Source organism: Eupeodes corollae, chromosome 1 (genome assembly GCF_945859685.1).
Source record: "Eupeodes corollae chromosome 1, idEupCoro1.1, whole genome shotgun sequence".
Lineage (NCBI taxonomy): Eukaryota > Metazoa > Arthropoda > Insecta > Diptera > Syrphidae > Eupeodes > Eupeodes corollae.
In genome coordinates this window covers 2,764,911-2,782,284 of record NC_079147.1, presented here as the reverse complement: position 1 = coordinate 2,782,284, position 17,374 = coordinate 2,764,911, and the positions used below count along the sequence as shown (strand labels likewise).

General features: G+C 29.8%; 1 protein-coding gene across 4 annotated transcripts in view; it reads left to right on the top strand.

Annotated features, from left to right (window-relative positions):
• The window catches only part of LOC129942635 (probable sodium/potassium/calcium exchanger CG1090), a 93,131-nt gene extending 76,954 nt beyond the window's left edge, over nucleotides 1-16,177 (top strand). For 2 of the 4 annotated variants that reach the window (XM_056051657.1, XM_056051658.1), the window contains exons 2-7: nucleotides 5,416-5,604; nucleotides 5,683-5,926; nucleotides 10,961-11,250; nucleotides 11,321-12,326; nucleotides 12,438-12,626; nucleotides 13,237-13,664. In XM_056051657.1, the coding sequence (XP_055907632.1) occupies nucleotides 5,419-5,604; nucleotides 5,683-5,926; nucleotides 10,961-11,250; nucleotides 11,321-12,326; nucleotides 12,438-12,626; nucleotides 13,237-13,259 (1,938 nt within the window). In that variant the 5' untranslated portion in view covers nucleotides 5,416-5,418 and the 3' untranslated portion in view covers nucleotides 13,260-13,664. Of the gene's footprint in view, nucleotides 1-5,415; nucleotides 5,605-5,682; nucleotides 5,927-10,960; nucleotides 11,251-11,320; nucleotides 12,327-12,437; nucleotides 12,627-13,236; nucleotides 13,665-14,747 lie in introns of those variants that run through there. The other 2 variants (XM_056051659.1, XM_056051656.1) reach the window with 2 other exon arrangements.
• The last annotated feature ends 1,197 nt before the right edge of the window (nucleotides 16,178-17,374 follow it).

Genomic DNA, 17,374 nt, shown 5'->3' with positions numbered 1-17,374 from the left:
CATAAGATAATTTACGTCGCTTGAACATCGTCGAAATGTTTCTTGTCTCACCCTCTTTTACCGGTATTTTAATGGTTTGTGCTCTAGAGAAACAGCCAGTTGCATTCCTCCCCTTAAAGAGTTCAACCGTAATACTGGCGCTAATAGGAATGCTCATCAATATACCCTCGAGCCCAACTTCGGTCGTACTGTCAAGTACAGAGATTTGTTCGTTAGCCGTACTATGCGAATGTGGAATGCCTTGCCACACTCTGTCTTTCCCAGCTATTGCAATATTCAGGAATTCAAAATCGATGTGCACCGACACCTCTTTTCAAACCCTCTCTCTCTTTCCTAGTGCTCACACTGTGTCTACATAATGAGGGTAGTATTATCCCCTTGAGTGTGCGCTTATTATAAAAATGAAATAAAAAAAAAAACAGAGTTCTTTATCGTTACTTGTCAGCTCGAAGATTAACAAGATTGCAAGATTTGGTTTTAAAATCAAGAAATCTATACAGATGCATAAAGCAACATCTTGTCGTCCAGTATTTTCACATTCGCTCTTTGCTCACGAAACTCTTCTACCGTCCGCAAATATTTTAAATGTTGAAAAATATTTAAAATTACACTTCTATTTTTTGACCGCAACTGTGTACATTGATCTGTGCTCATTAAAATGTATACAAATTTGTATTTATGTACATACATACTCGTACAACTTCAATTTTATTACTTGGAGAAAATGACGATCATCTTCAAGTGTTTCAAGTCGTAAAGGACTACTGCAAATCAGTTGTATCGCTGTATCTAGGGATGCTTTTGGATCATTGACTTTTATAGAGTACAAAGCCTATGCTTATACCTTGAATGTCATCAGAATAAAATGAATAAATCTATAAGTCTATTGACAGAGTTTTTTTTTTTTAAATACCCACTTGTCCTGTTTATAAATTTCAAGGATTTTAAGTTCACATCATTCATTTGATTTATGTGAATTTATTTGTATGTTCCTATCAGTTATTTGATTTATAGAAATACGTTTTTTTAATCCTTGGAAAAACTTTTTTGAGTAGTTCACACAAAAGAGCATAGTATAGTGACCTCTAACCAGTATTGATTAATTTAAGCATACAACACTAGAGAAAAACAAAAGATGACAACTTGATGCTTTATAAAAATAATATATGCTATTTACTTTATATACAAATATATACAAAGTTTAAAAATGTAAGGCAGGTTTATTTAAATATTATTCAAAATATACGAATAATTATTGGATAGGTATTAATTGTTTTTTAACTATCAAGTCTTAGTTCGTTGAACAAATCAGGATTTTAATACTATTTCTTGACAGCCTCAGGATTAATATAACTTTTTTTTTATTTTTGTAATCTTAATCTTAATTATTTACGAAATCTTGTGGATGTCATTTGTATGCTAAAAATTGGAAAATAGGCGTTATTTTTGGGTTTGTGTTAAATCGATGATGTCTGTATCATCTTAAAATAGTTTTATAACGCTTAAACTTAAAATCACCATGCACTTTGCCTACTTTTTGAATAAATAACAGGCACAAATAAGTTGAAGGACGAAAATTAATAAAATATGACAACAGCAAACTTTAGTTGACTAGGTAGTTTTTTCATCAAAATACTTAGGAATATAGATCCATTATTAACAAAAATTAAACTTATATAGCTTTTTACACTCGATACAAGATTTTGAACATACAAAATATTTTTGTATTCATTGTCCTTATTTGCTGCACTGCTTATTCTACTCGACATAGAAAAGGCATTTGACTCAGATTGGCACGATGGAGTTGTGCACAAGACGGCATATTTCAGGTTTCCTTCGTATCTTGTAAAAATTATCTAAAGGTTTTCCAATTGTTACTTTAGTGTTTTCGGCTAACTGTGACCAATATCCCGCAAGGATCAGTACTAGGTCCTTAACTGTACGTATGCCTCTGATATTCCTAGATTACTAGGTTGTCAGATAGCCATATTTGCGGACGATACAGGCATCTTTCCATCGCATGAATTTAATCCTACCATTGAGACAAATTTAAAAAATGCGATAGAATTGATGACTAATTACTACACTAAGTGGCACATAATACTGATTGGTGACAAACTACAAGCCATCTTTTTCAGTAGAAAAAGAAAATCTTGTTACCTACCAAGCAATCAACTTACCGTTAATGGTGTAAATGTCAAATGGAAAGTAAGTGTGGAATATCTTGCTATTTACTTAGACCAAAAACTGACTTTCAGAGAACATATTGTCAGAACTCTGCAAAAAGTTAGCATTGCTATGAATATTTTATATCTTTTTATAAAAAGAAAGTCCTGTCTTATCAACGACAATAAAATGATGATTCAAAAAGTAGTATTCCAAGCAATACTTCTGTATGAATGACAGGTGTGGGGGAAATGTGCAAAATGTCATCTTAAAAAACTACAAATATCACATAACAAACTTCTAAAAATGATGCTTAACTTTCCACGATATCATTCCACTAAGACTTACATGAGAAAACAAATGATGACTTGATATCTCTAAGAATCAATAAACTGACTAACAGATTCTTGTTAAATTGTGAAATCTCTGAAAATCCGCTTATCAATCAATTGATTCATTAATCATCTTTCCAATATGTTTTTGTTAGTTTGAATTATTCGTACCCTTGTTTAAATATAACTAATTAAATTGTTAAATTATTTATATATTTCCTGCCCTTTTCAATTTGAGTTGAAGGTTTTGTTTGTATTGTATAAATGAAACTTCCATAGCTTTTTCGCCGCACTCGATACACAATTTTGCACATACAAAATATTTTTTTATTCATTGTCCTTATTTGCTCCACCGAAGTTTCTGACTTTATTTGTTCATTAAAGGGAGTCGAAATTCGGCTAATATTTTTCCTATAACATTGGAGAAATACCTAATAACTTGCCAGGACACTACCGCTACCTTTAATAATATGTTACAATTATTTTTGTTTTAAAGAGCTTGTTGTAGTTCTAAAACAATTACAATGTCGTTTTGTTAATAATAAAAAATTACGAGGAACAATGATTTAAAGTATTCCTTAAAAATGTATGATTTTTTCCTTTAAATAACTCTATTCTCTCTCTTTTGAAAACTATAATTATGCTTCTGCCCCTCTCGAAAAACAAAAAAATTAATGTTGCAAAGGCAGATTTCACCGCATTAAATAATTTTTATAATACTGGGAACTGCAAGGATTTATTGGAAGGCAAGTCTCTAGATGATATGTTTACAAGTTTAAAAAATATTGTTAATAAAAGCATTGAACGATTTGTTCCTACCTTAACTAAAAAAAGCAAAAGGATACAAAATTTAGAGAATGCTAAAAATAAGACATTTAAGCGTTATAAATAAAGATTTTCGAAAGATCGTGCAGAAGAAGTTTTTGTATAGACATTATATTATAAATACTGAATCAAATATAAAACATTATTTTGAATCTTTTTGGACATTTCTGAACTCTAAAAGAAATTGTTCATCTTTTCCTCAATATATGGAATCCGATGAACTTGAATCCAATGATATTCAGTCCTCATCTGACCCATTTGCTCGATTCTTTCAAACTTCTTATAGTTGTGATATTTTAACAAATATCAGCAGCTTGTATCCATACCATATATAACTCCTTTGATTGATTTTAAACTACAGAGTTTTTCAGAACAAGATGTTCTGGATAGCTAAGGTAGAAAAGATATTGATGTGTCAAAAAAAACTGGCTTTGATATGATTCCTCCCATTCTTTAGTCAAAATGTTCGTATTCACTTTGTAGTGTTTAAACCCTTATTTTTAATAAATCTTTAAAAACTGGTGTTTTCCTTAATGAATAAAAAATATCTTTATAGATACCATTTATAAGAAAGGTATTAAGCACTTACTGAAGAACTATAGACCAATATCAAAACTTTCAGTTATTCCCAAACTATTTGAAAAAATGGTCACCCAAAGACTTTATTTTGCTGTCAAGAATTTCTTGTCTCAAAAACAACATGGTTTTGTAAAGGATAGATCAACGTGTACTAATTTAAGTCTAAGTCTAGACAAGTTGATATCCTGTATACTGATTTTGTTAAAGCCTTTGACCGCATTCATCATGGTCTTCTCCTACAAAAGGTTAAGATGTTAGAATTGAATGCTTAATTTGTACAGTGATTAGGTTCATACCTTTCTGATAGAAAATAAGCTGTTAAACTAGATGATTGTGTTTCGAATCTTACAGACGTGGTATCGGGTTTTCCACAAGGCAGTCATTTGGGCCCACTTCTTTTTATTATTTGTATAAATGATTTACCTTCAGTTTTTAAATTTGGTAACTGCTTGATTTACGCCGATGATGTGAAAGTTTTCAGAGAAACATTTTCACTTAAAGATTGCTTATTAATGCAGTTGGATATAAACAATCTTGAATTACTCGAAGTGTAAAATTTTTAGCGTATCTATGTCTTCATCTTATTGATTTTGAATATAAATTCTATGATGTTTGTCTTCTGAGGGTAATGAAGTAAATGATCTTGGGGTGATTTTTGATTCAAATATTGACTTTACATCTCATGTTGATTACATGGTATCTAAAGGTAATTCACTTTTAAATTTCTCAAAGCGGAACTCCAAAGATTTTAAGGATGCATATACTTTGAAGACCTTATTTATGTTTATAGTTCCACCTGTTTTAGAATATTGTTGGATCGTCTGGTCTCCTTTTTATGAAAATAATATTTTGAGAAAGAGTTCAGAAAAGATTAACTCGTTATGCACTCCGAAAACTTAACTGGGTTGGATCTTTACCAGATTATAAATCAAGGTGCGCTCTAATTGCCTTAAAAACGCTTCAATGTTGGAGACAAGTCCAAAGTGTTTTGTTCAATAAGGATATTATTGATGACAGAATAAATTCTTGTTATTTGCTTTCATTAATTCCATTCCATGTTTTATCACGAGTTTTTCACAACATATATGTATTTTTTTAGCCCCCTCTTCATAGGACTAATTATGGTCTAAATGAACCAATAACGCGTTCTCTGCATCTATTCAATATGGTTTATAATGAAATTGACCTTTGTATGAATAGAGATTGTTTTAAGAAAAAATTCTTGAAATATGTAATTGATTAATTAATTAAATGTTTATGTCTTATTAGCTTTATTATTTTGTAGAATTTTGTAATCAGCAGTTCTGAATGAATTTAATGAAATAAATAAATAAATATGTACATTTTGAAAAGCCTTTTCTTCTCCGTTTGTGAATATTGAAAAAAGTACTTTAAATTGGTGGCAATTCAAAAACGTTCAAGTCTTTCAAATTATATAATGTATTTACATATATATTTTCTTTTACCCAAATTTAAAAACAACTTTTAAGCCCCTCTTTTTATTGCATTATAGGCCATGAGGAGAACAAGACGAGGTCGGTTCTGGAATATGGGGCTGTTGTTCCTGATATACACATGCATTTCGGTATACTCTCAAAAATCACCCGAAAACATCGAAGACCTAGACAAAACGAATTTAGAAGAAAATTTCTCACCAAATCCACAGAACAACCCGGATGAGTATACAACCGCGATACCAAAAGTATTTTCCAAACATGATTTCAAATTTTCAAAAAAATCTTATCATAATTATTCATCTCTTTTATTTTCCATTTAACAGGAAGAATTCCCCACAACAACGCCTACCGCCCCTCATCATAGACATGCCGTACCTACTTGGAGGCCGAAAAGAGAAAATTGCACCCCGCCAGCTATCGAACAATTTCCACCACCCTTAATGGGTCAATATGCTAGACGCCATGGCGGCTTGATACTTCACTTTATTGTAGCGATATTTACTTTCTTCGGCTTGGCCATTGTGTGTGATGATTATTTTGTCGCTAGCTTGGACCGAATCTGTGAAGGTACTGCACGCTAATATCCCTATATTTATTTTAAAAGCAATTTGTTATTAACTTTTTTTTGATTAATTCTTGTTCAAGGAAATACTTTCAGTAACAAATGTAGTGCAATGAAATCATTCACTTCCATAACATCATTCTCACAACAAAAAAACACACTGTAAGACATTTTTATGGGTTTTTTAAGATGGAGTTCAAAAACCTTTTAATGTATAGGAATGGAGATGTTATGTCATCTTCAGTATTTCATCTGAAACATTTTACACAGAAATTATGTTAAAGGATTTATCGACTGTTGCAAACGATAGGTCAAAAAAGTTTAACTATTATACTAACAAAAACGTTTGCATACTTAATATAATTTATTATAATATCGAATGCCAAAAAACTGTTGCTGGTTGCTGCACATACACGAGTATCAACATACTAAGTAATTTTATGTGGAGTACATTTAACTTGCTCCACTTTTAGTTTTCGTATACGAAATTGAAAATCACTGGTGGACATGTCCTAAAACATTTTCGTTTAAAAAATTCAAACCTTATCTTTAGCGATGAATCAACTGGGAGTAATGATTTAATGTCCAACCGAGTCACTTGATTGCCATAACTTTGTTATTCTCAGAAAGTGACATTAATGACTCTTTTTCTATAGTTTAGCTTGACCAAGAAATCTGATTCCGTTTGGCATTGCTTTCCTTTCTGCATACTACCAGATACTCCCCAGCGTTTAGTACTGGGTTCAGTTTTTAACACTGGCTTCAATCATGATTTCAAAACTTTAAAACAACAATTTTTGTAGACGATTTCAATTGCATTTCAAAAAAGACAAATTTGCGACCGAAAACTAAGCTATTGATCTGCAAAACGGGTGCTATGAATTATTTTTGTATAACGTTGAAATCGTATCCAATAGAATTCCTAAACTAAATGAAAGATACGACTTACATATATTAGACAATTTTAGATGCATGCAATTATTTATTTATTTTTTTTTATATACAGCTGCTCACAGCTTTTTTGATACAGTGTTTATTTCCAAAATAAAAAAAGTATATCACTTAAGTAAAATATATATGTATGTCCGAAATTTAAATGTAGTTTTGCAGACCCATGTTCAGAGAGCAATTTGTAATTTTAGAATAACCAAATTAACGTCTATATTCTTCCTACTAAGAAAAAAACGCAATTTTGATCAAAAAAATCCCTCACAGCTTATTGGATACAGCTAACTTATTGGACCTACTTCTAAATCTTCACGCAATTAGTAGTTATTTATTTATATTTTCAGTGGCTAGGTTAGTTCGAGATCAATTTTGCATAATTAGATAAATTTCTTTATTACAATTTATAAGTTTAAAATCCTTTAAAACAAAAAACATGAGGACATGGCAGAGCTTGCGTCTGCCTGATAGACATTTTTAAATTAAATCACATATAAGTAAAATATAAAAGTTTTTAAATCTTCAATAGATAATCAGTTTGACAGATAATGTTGAGAAACATTTTATATTTTAAATTTGAAAGATATTACACTTTTAGGCAATTTTAATGACTTGGAGCATACCTAAATATCTACTATTCAATTTTCACGTGATTTCAAACACAAATATTTGAAAGATATAATGCTTTTTATGCAATTTTAATGATTTGCAACATAAATACTATACAATTTGTTCGTGATTTGAAACACAAATATTTCAAGGATGCTTTTTATGCAATTTTAATGATTTGAAACATAAACTAGGTACACAATTTTCACGTGATTTGAAACACAAATATTTGTTATTTTTTAACTGGGAGAATATTTCTTAAGGTTCAAAAACTATTGCGATATGACAACGCATGTTTACAAAATTTAAAGAGGTTAACCCAACTAATTGATCCGTTGAGAATATCAATAAGCTCGTTAAAAGTAAAAAAAACTGGCTTGAAAAAATAATCGCCTTATTTCTTGCAATATTGGGCAAACTGCTATAAAATGGTGAGTACCTTCTTGTTCTCTTAAATTGCGGATAGTGCAGATTTGTGATAAATTGGATCTATAAGGCACAAAGTTTAGATTAAGTATTTCGACTCTAGCTCTAAAGATGATACCGATAGCTTCTGCAGTCAGTTCCTTGCAAAAATAACTCATATCAGATGACAATTGGTGGTTCAGTTTCCTGTAAATGTTTCTACTTTCTGAAGAGGATACCCTTTCTAGATAAAGTAAATATATCGCATTATCAGTTTTAGCAATCAGGTCTTCAAGTAAATTCTGCCATTTAATAACGTAATTTTCAGTTAAAGGAAGCGTTACATTTTGTGCCGCAGCAAGACCGTTCCATTCTTTGAAAGGTGTTGCGTTTCTTCGAAGTTGCCTTAACAGGTTTGATGTTTTATGTAGTCCGTTTTCTCTTTTCACTACTGTACTCAGATATTTGGCATGCGATTCATGAATAAAAATGTAATTTTGTAAGCCAAAATATTAAATCAAGCCTTTGTTTCAAAATGGGTCGTCGCACAACAATTAAAGCTCGCAAATTTGTAATTCACCACAATAAAAATGCACGCTCTATTCGGCAAATTGCAAAATGTGTAAATTTGAGTGCCTCAACAGTTCAGCATAAAATAGAGGGATTTATTCTTGAAAACCGTATTAAAGAGAAATGAAGAAACGCATCGAACAAAATAATCAACGCGTCTGATGAAAGATAAATTGTTAGACAAATCAAAAACAATCAAAAGATATCAGTCCCCAAAACTGCTAATGAGACAGAACTAGGAAGAAGAACTAATTAAGACATGTTGTGCTGAAACCATTCGCCATGTGCTTCGTGAGCATGATTTCAATGGACGACTCGTTTGAAAAAAGCCTCTGATCAGTAAGAAAAATCAGAGAAGCCGCATGGCCATTGCTAAGGAGCATATTTTGAAGAACTCTGACTTCTGAGACAGTGTGATTCTCGCTTTAAAATTGTCGGACGCTATAAAATGGTGGGACGAATCTCAATTTAACATTTTTGGGTCCGAAGGAATGTCCTACGTCCGGCAAAAGTCAAATACGGAACTCAAAACGAAGAACCTGAAAGCTACTGTGAAGCACGGTGGGGGAAGCGTGATGGTATTGGCTTGTATGTCTGCAGCAGGGGCTGGAAATTTGGAATTTATTAAAGGGACAATGGACAAAAATATGTACCTAAACATATTAAAAAATAATTTGATTCAAAGTGCAGTAAAGTTGGTTTTTCATCAAAATTTCCGATTTCATCAAGATAATGACCCGAAGCATAAGTCAGGAATGGCGCAGACATGGCTTATCTGAGATTTTCCTCACTTGATGACGTCTCGCGGCTCAGTCACCAGATATGAACGTGATAGAAAATGTGGGGGGGCTATGTTGGACATTAATATACGAAGACTTAACATTTCTAACAAAAATGATCTGAAGAAGTCCTGGCAGAAAAATGCACCGGAAATAACAAAGAAACTTGTTGATTCCATGCCAAAATGATTACAAGCTCTTGAAAAGGCAAAAGTGTACCATACTAAGTACTCAAGGATTCTTAAAACTAGCAAGTTTTTTCTAAAACAAATGATCTTGTATCAAATAATCTGTGACGTGAAATGTATTGCTTTTTTTAGTTTTTTTGATGTTACCTTCTTAAATACCAATATTTTTAAATAAACTCTTGTTCTTTGTTGGAGTATATTTGATTTTCTTTGAAATAGCATTGAATTTTTGTAGATAATCTTTCTTGTTTGCAAACTATGGGAACTTAAATTATAAATCTAGTACTTTATCAAATAAGCTGTGAGCCATTTATATTTTATAAATTATTATTATATACAAATTATTTCTTATCGTCAAAAGAGAATTAGTTAACAACAGTTGCATTCTGTTTCTTTGTTTCGTTTTAATCAAATTTAATTGACTAAAAATAAATAAAGAAAACTTTGCTAACTCCTTAAATAGATTTTTTCCACTGGCATCCTTATGCGAATAAACTTCACTACAAAAAGCCACCGTCTCTTTTATGTTTTTTCATTTTATGAAACAAAGATGCTCCATTGGCTTAAAATCTTTTGTTTTGAATCGGGGTCAACCTTCATCTCTTCCATAACTGGAAGCAATGAGCTTTTATTTCGGGAAAGGCATGTGTCGACAGAAAGCATGCTGATCTGTTTGAGAATTTTTAAATTTTTTGGCACTCTGCTGTAATTCTTGTATAAGCTTGATGATAAAACTTTGTCAATTTTTTCTAAAAATATGAATGTCTTCGTCGGTAACATCCAAATTGATTTTTCCTCAAACTCTGATCCTAGATAAGGGTAAGTTTGCAACTCTTAGTCTTTCAAATTCGAATCAGCATCAAAATCTGATTTAGATTTTGAAAGTTGGGATTTGGGAATGGTTTTTGTTAGGCTGTACTCCATATTATATACATATATTCAAAGGTAACTTCATTGATTGCAGTTCATAGTATAATACATTACACTCGGACTACACTAAAGTTGAAATGTATTTTAAAATATTTTAACAAAAAGTTAAGTTGCATATTGAATTTTTTAAACAAATTCAAAAACAAGTCAAAACACTTTTGACAAGATTTGTTTTTCATTTCATGTCAACAGCGATGAAATCTTGTCAAATTTGACATGAAATAGGTCAACTAATAGGTATCATCCAGGAGGTGTGAAACCTAATCCCGTTTCCAATTTTGTAGTAATTATTAAATATGATCCCAATAATTCAGATTAAAATAATGCTCTAGGGCAAGAATAAAAAAACAGTCAAGACCTCGAAATGCCGACTTATTTAAATAAATTAAACTTATGATTCTTGTCCCATTATCTCCAGGGCATTCTATAATTACTATAAATATCTGATAATTCATCCATAAACCTCACATTAACACACTTAAAACACTAAAAATAAAAACAGTCTGCCATTTGGAAGAATTGTCGTTCAAATTGAAACACAAAACTGCATCAACTTGTTGAGCCCAAAAAAAAAGAACCAAATAAAATTCTTTTACATTATAATTTGTTCTAGAAATGAAACTGTCTCCGGACGTAGCAGGAGCTACATTTATGGCAGCCGGCAGCTCTGCTCCTGAATTGGCAACTGTTGTTATAGGAGTATTCTTTGCTAAAGATGATATCGGTATCAGTGGCGTGATTGGATCGGCTGTCTTTAACATCATGTTCGTAATATCAGTTTGTGCATTATGTTCCGGAACCGTTTGCCAACTTAATTGGTATCCATTGGTGCGTGATTGCTTCTTTTATTGCCTCTCAATTCTCGTTATGCTGATTATAATATTTAACGATGTTATATCTTGGGTAGGTCAAGCTTTATGTACTATGTACTAAAGAGAGTAATATAATTAAATTTATTATGGTTTTATTGTAGATGGAATCTGTGGTGATGTTGCTCTTCTATGTCGTCTATTGTGTAACACTTTGCTTCAATTCTGACATTGAGAAGTGGGCTCTGTCTTTGAATCTTCCAATAAAGCTTCCTACAAAAGAAGAACAATCAGCTCTGGTGACATACAAGAATCTTCCCGACACGTCCTATACGCAAGGAAATCAACAGCAAACCAGCCTTTCACAGGAACCTGGTCAACAGCAGCAACAACAGCAACAGCAGCAGCAACAACCGTCCGCAGATTATCAAAGTTATTCAGATCCTAATGCTGGATGGGATCCAAACTCTGCCTGGGGTGAAGAGCCATCAGCTCAGCCAGTAGCCAATGTTAAACCGAGCCAGCCAGCAGGTGGCGACGATTGGGGGATGAATCAATTTGCACAGAATGAAGGTCAAGAGAACTATGCATACAATGCTGACCAGCCCGATCAAGTAGTAACACAAAAAGAAGCTTCTAACAAGCAATCCACTGCTGTCGTGGGAAAGCCTGATGCTCAACAAGGTGACTTCTACAAGTCCCGCGATCCCAAGAATACTGAACCACGACCAAATCCACTAGATCGTCCTGTGGATGGTGGACTTCCAGCTCTGATTTCATGGTATATAGTATATCCAATTCATTATACTTGCCAGAAAACAATGCCGGATTGCCGAACAGAAAAATACCGAAATTGGTATCCATTCACGTTCTTCGTGTCAATGGTATGGATCTCATTCTACTCATACTTCATGGTATGGATGATTACCGTGATTGGCTTTACACTCGGCATCCCGGACACCGTTATGGGACTGACATTTGTTGCTGCTGGTGTTTCTGTACCCGATGCCCTAAGCTCAATAGCTGTTATCAAAGAAGGATTTGGAGACATGGCAGTTTCTAACGCGATCGGATCAAATGTCTTTGATATACTAGTGTGCTTAGGTCTTCCGTGGTTCATACAAACTGCTATAATAAAGCCTGGTTCACATGTTAATGTTATTTCGAAAGGTTGTATATATATTTCCAAAACAATCACAAAATGCATGCTTTGATTCGATGTGATCGAGAGTTTGCTACCTTCTATTGATTAATTTTTAAACTTATTTTTCTATTATCCAGGTCTGGCCTATTCAACATTATCGCTATTCTCGACAGTAGTCTTCCTTCTTTTGTCAACACATTTGAATGGATGGAAATTAGATAAACGTTTGGGTATTATTCTGATGGTTTGGTATCTTTTGTTTATAACACTCGCGTCGTTATATGAATTGAATGTATTTGGTCAGCTTAATCCAGAACAATGTCATAGTAAGTACACGTGATTAAGTGTATTTATTATTTTATTTTTGTTTATGGTTAAATTATAATTGGTTCAGGCATGAGATGTTGTTATTCGGTATAATTTTGCTACACATTTTCACATTTTATTTTAATTTTGTTACAAAAATACACTTACATTTTTTCGGATGTATTCTCTAAACAAATTGATCGTATTAATAAATTTTTATATTTTAGCATTTGATAGCAAAAGTAAAGATGATGAATATGTTAGACTGCTGTTAAAGCTTGTTGATTTTTGAACTTCTTTTCAAGTTAGGATCAAAACAAAAAATAGCTTCTATTCAAGAATTCAGTCGATAAATTCAAAATAAAGAAAAACATAAAAGAATTCAGTTTACAGGTAAAAAAAAAACATTTAATAAGCATAAACTTTATTCTCATCGAAAATAATTATTTAAAAAGTGATTCTGTAATAGTTACCCTATATATATCTGTACAAATGTAGGCTAAGGGAAATAGAAGCAATATAGAAAGTTGTTTTAATAAAACTGTGCGTTTCAAGTCCAGTTTTCTTTTAAACCATTTTTTTTAAATAGAAATTTAACATTGTACGTACGAAAACACTGTTTATTTACAGAAAGATGTAATACATTTTACTAATGAGATGAACTACCCTCTGGAGTGTGGTAAATTCGAAAAAAAATCTACGAAAGATCAATTTCGTCTTTATAAGCCGGCAAACATTAAATCTTCTTTGCTATTTTTAAAAGTTTCTAGTTTTCAAACTAATATTCTTAACATGTATATTTTTAAAATGCATAATATTTCTATCTGTAAAAAAACAATTGAGATTCCAAATAAATTCAGATAAAAAATCAAACTATTAACGCCGTCCTAATATTAATATTTTAACTTTGCATCAACAACTTTATCAAAGCAAAGTATTGTATGGGTCATTATGGCGTATACTTCTTATTTTTCTAAATCTAGGTTTTCAAGTGTAGGTTTTTGAGATTTTATTTTGCTTTTATTGAACAGTTTCATTTATATTTGCCCTGTGCATTAAAAATACATTAGTAATTAAAAAAGCTTTTGATATATCAGTATGAGGTAATAAATAAAAAATATAATACACGACTGGATAGCACGAAATTGCTATCCAGGCTATAATTTAACGGAGCATTCTAAAAAAAGAAAATTAAATCGTTAACTAATGATGTTATACAATTTCACAAATTGATCTTATGATTACAAAATATTTAAATTGTTATTTTTAACTTAAATACATATGTATGTGTTTTAGGAAAATGTTTTTCCAGTTTATAATTATGTTGATTTCTCAGAAATGCACCATTTTAATTAATTATTGATAAATTTTTTCTTATACGAAACTAATTTCACTTTACTGATAAACAAAATTGGTTTCCAAATTGTTTATATTTTATAAATATGTTCATTCTATAAATGTGTTTTTATTAAATTGCAAATAAATAAATAGTTTTACTATTTCAAGGCATTTATCGTTAGTCCATTTATATATATTTTGGTTCTACATGAAAAATGCCTTATCAGAGAAGTATTAATTTAGTTTAATCAACTTTTTATGCTTAAAAGGTGAGGGCTTTTAAACTTATAAGTTATAATTATTTGGTTTTTGCTTTTAGCTTTAAATGTATATTATACATTTTTGGAGGCTTTATAAATAATACTTATTTAATTTTAATACTCATTTGGGTTGATGCTTATAGAAGTTCCTAAAGTTTGCTGCTGGATAAAGGCTTCTGTATAGTTTAAACGAAGTTCAATTTGATGTGATAACTTGAAAAAAAAACACTACACTAAATATTTAATACTTTTTATTTACTTTTTTCATTTTATTTCCATACACAAGGAGACATATAAACGATCGTTTGTCAGGAAAACCATCATGGACAATCATTACAAAAACACAAAATCAGATCTGTATACAAACAAAATTTTTATCATTTCTTCTAAAACAAAATTAATAGTCATTATTTTTATTTAATATATATACATATATATTTTTAAATAGGTATTCCTATTTCTGTGGTCCTATCCTATTTTCCTTTCCAAATTTATAAAGAGCTCATAATTTTAAATCAATATTTAATCAAAATTTTCTTCTAGGCAAATACTAAGAAGATTCGAGGAGAACCAGTTTCCAAATGGATATTTACAATTCTACATACTACATCAAAAACAATATAAATTAAATCAATCATTAAAGAACCACCAGAAACAAAAAAAAATAATAAAAATAAAAAAGTATACATTTATAGCTATATGCCATTCAGTCATTGTTGTATAGATGATGATTACAAATTTGACAAACCTTAAAAAACATTAATTCATTAAACAAACAGTTAATTTAAACATATATATATTTATATATGTTAATAGTCATAAATATATAATATTTAAAAACAAATATCTATAACCAATTCGCCCTTGTTAACACATTAACTGTTTTAATTTAAATTTATTTCACCAAGAGTATTTTAAAATATAATTTAAGAAAAATTATTTATTGTATTTATAATTATTATTGTTAAACAAAAAATATATTCTAATTTTTGTGTGATATTATACATAACATTATTAAAGAAAGGCAAACTGAAAGATGATATTAAATTTTTGTTTGTATTTTAATTTAAAAGTATTAAATCGTTAACACTCGAAACAATAAATTAATTATAAATTCTCAAGCTAAATTGAAATTAATAACAAAAAATATATTAAACTTAAAGTCGAAAACAACAGAAAATATGAACAAATGATCACTATTATAAGAAGATCAACAACTCCAAGTAATAATTAGAAGAAATAAAAAATCGCGTTAATATTATTAATTAAAAGAAACAAAACCTAGCTAGGAAGATTCTTATGAAGTATAGACAAAATATTAAACCGGAAATAAACTAATAAATCGCGAACAAGGAATTTAAATTGTTAAAAAAAAACACAATGATATACTTAAAATGTTTATTTGATTTTGTATTGAAGACGTTTTGAAAGCATTTTTAGAGGTCAAGGAATATTTGAATATTTTTTTAAGGAAACAAAAATGCAAAAAGGACCACTGTGCAATGTATTTATTTAAGCACAATAACAGAAAAGATTTCATTTATAAAAACAAAAACTAATTACATGCAACGAATCACACAGGAATAGAAGTGAATGTTTATTTTGTTATCAGTTCAATATGGTATTTAATGTTTTTAAGTAAAGACGAACATTTCTGTTAAATTAACTATCTAAATAACTCAATGAGTTTTCACTGTATTGAATATTGAAGCTGAAGAATGATAGTGTGTTTGTAGTTTGAATTTAAACTGAAATCGCTTAAACGAAAATTTTAACCAGTGTCGCTTTTAAATTTAAATCAAAATTATAGAAAATTATTTGTGTAAACAGCTGCATGACATGTTTTTGGTAACAACGGCTTTATTTCTTTGATTTAACAAAGGTTTCCATGTGTGTGCCCATTTTTAAACAATTTGAAAGGATAAAAACATGAAATCGATTAAAAATTAGCAGTATTACAATAAAGGTGTCGCAAACACCTTTACTTTGTATAAAAAGTATATTTAAATATTTTCAATTGCTGTTTCATACACAAAATTCAACAATTCAATAGTGCTTAAATACATTTTTAGGCCACTAGCCTCTGTTCATGCAAACCAAATTCTGTAAAAGATTCAACAATGCAACTTATTCATAGTTTTAATTTGATAAACTTCCTCTAACTTCTGAATTTCAATTTGAACAAAACTAATTTCTTTTATAATTTATTCATATACAAACTTAAAACTATATACAATCTTAAATAAACTTCCATGCTGATTATAAACCTTACTCAGTTGTTACAGTTCCACATTCAATTACATTTTAATAAAACAAATCTATTTCTTAAGAACCAACGTGCTACTTCCTTCAATTATTATTGTTCAATTTAACAAAAAAAAAAAGTAACCTTTGGTCAATTCTATTAATCAATTATGTATAATATTTAGAAAACCTAAAATATCTAACTTAAATGAAAAGTATATATTTTCAATCTATTCGTATACAAATTAAACGTTAAAATATTTAAAACCAAAAATCATAAATTATTTTTATTGAAAATGAGAAACAAAAAGAAAACTAAATAATATTATATTTACCGCAATCAATTATTTATCCAGTTTACATTTCATTTCCTTCGTTTATATAAACAAAACCATAAAACATTGGTACGAAAGGAAACAAAGAATTGATAAAAATAAACAAAAAATCCTAGCGTTCAATTTAAAAAGAAAAATGATACAATTTCTAGAAAAGACATATTAAAGCATTTTTATTTTAGGTTATAAGGTTCAAAACACAAACAAAATATAATAAAAATATTAAAAAAATGAATAAATAAAAAAAAAATGTTGACTGTTATGTATTTAAATTTAAAAAAAAAAAAACAAAAAAATCTATAGTTATACAAATTATATTATATTAAACAAAAATAGTTAAATTACAAGCATACTTTTATTAATAAAACATTGTAAAAAATAATATCATCAATATTAAAAATTTTGTTGAAATATTATTAATTGGGTTAAGTTAAGAATATACAAAATAAAAAATATATAAGCAGCAGCTTTACAAAATATTAAAACAACATAAGTATCTATGCATGTCACGTGTTCATAAAACTTAAACATAAATACTATGTAATTAATTACCGACAAAATGCATTTTTATAAAAAAAAATATAAAATGAA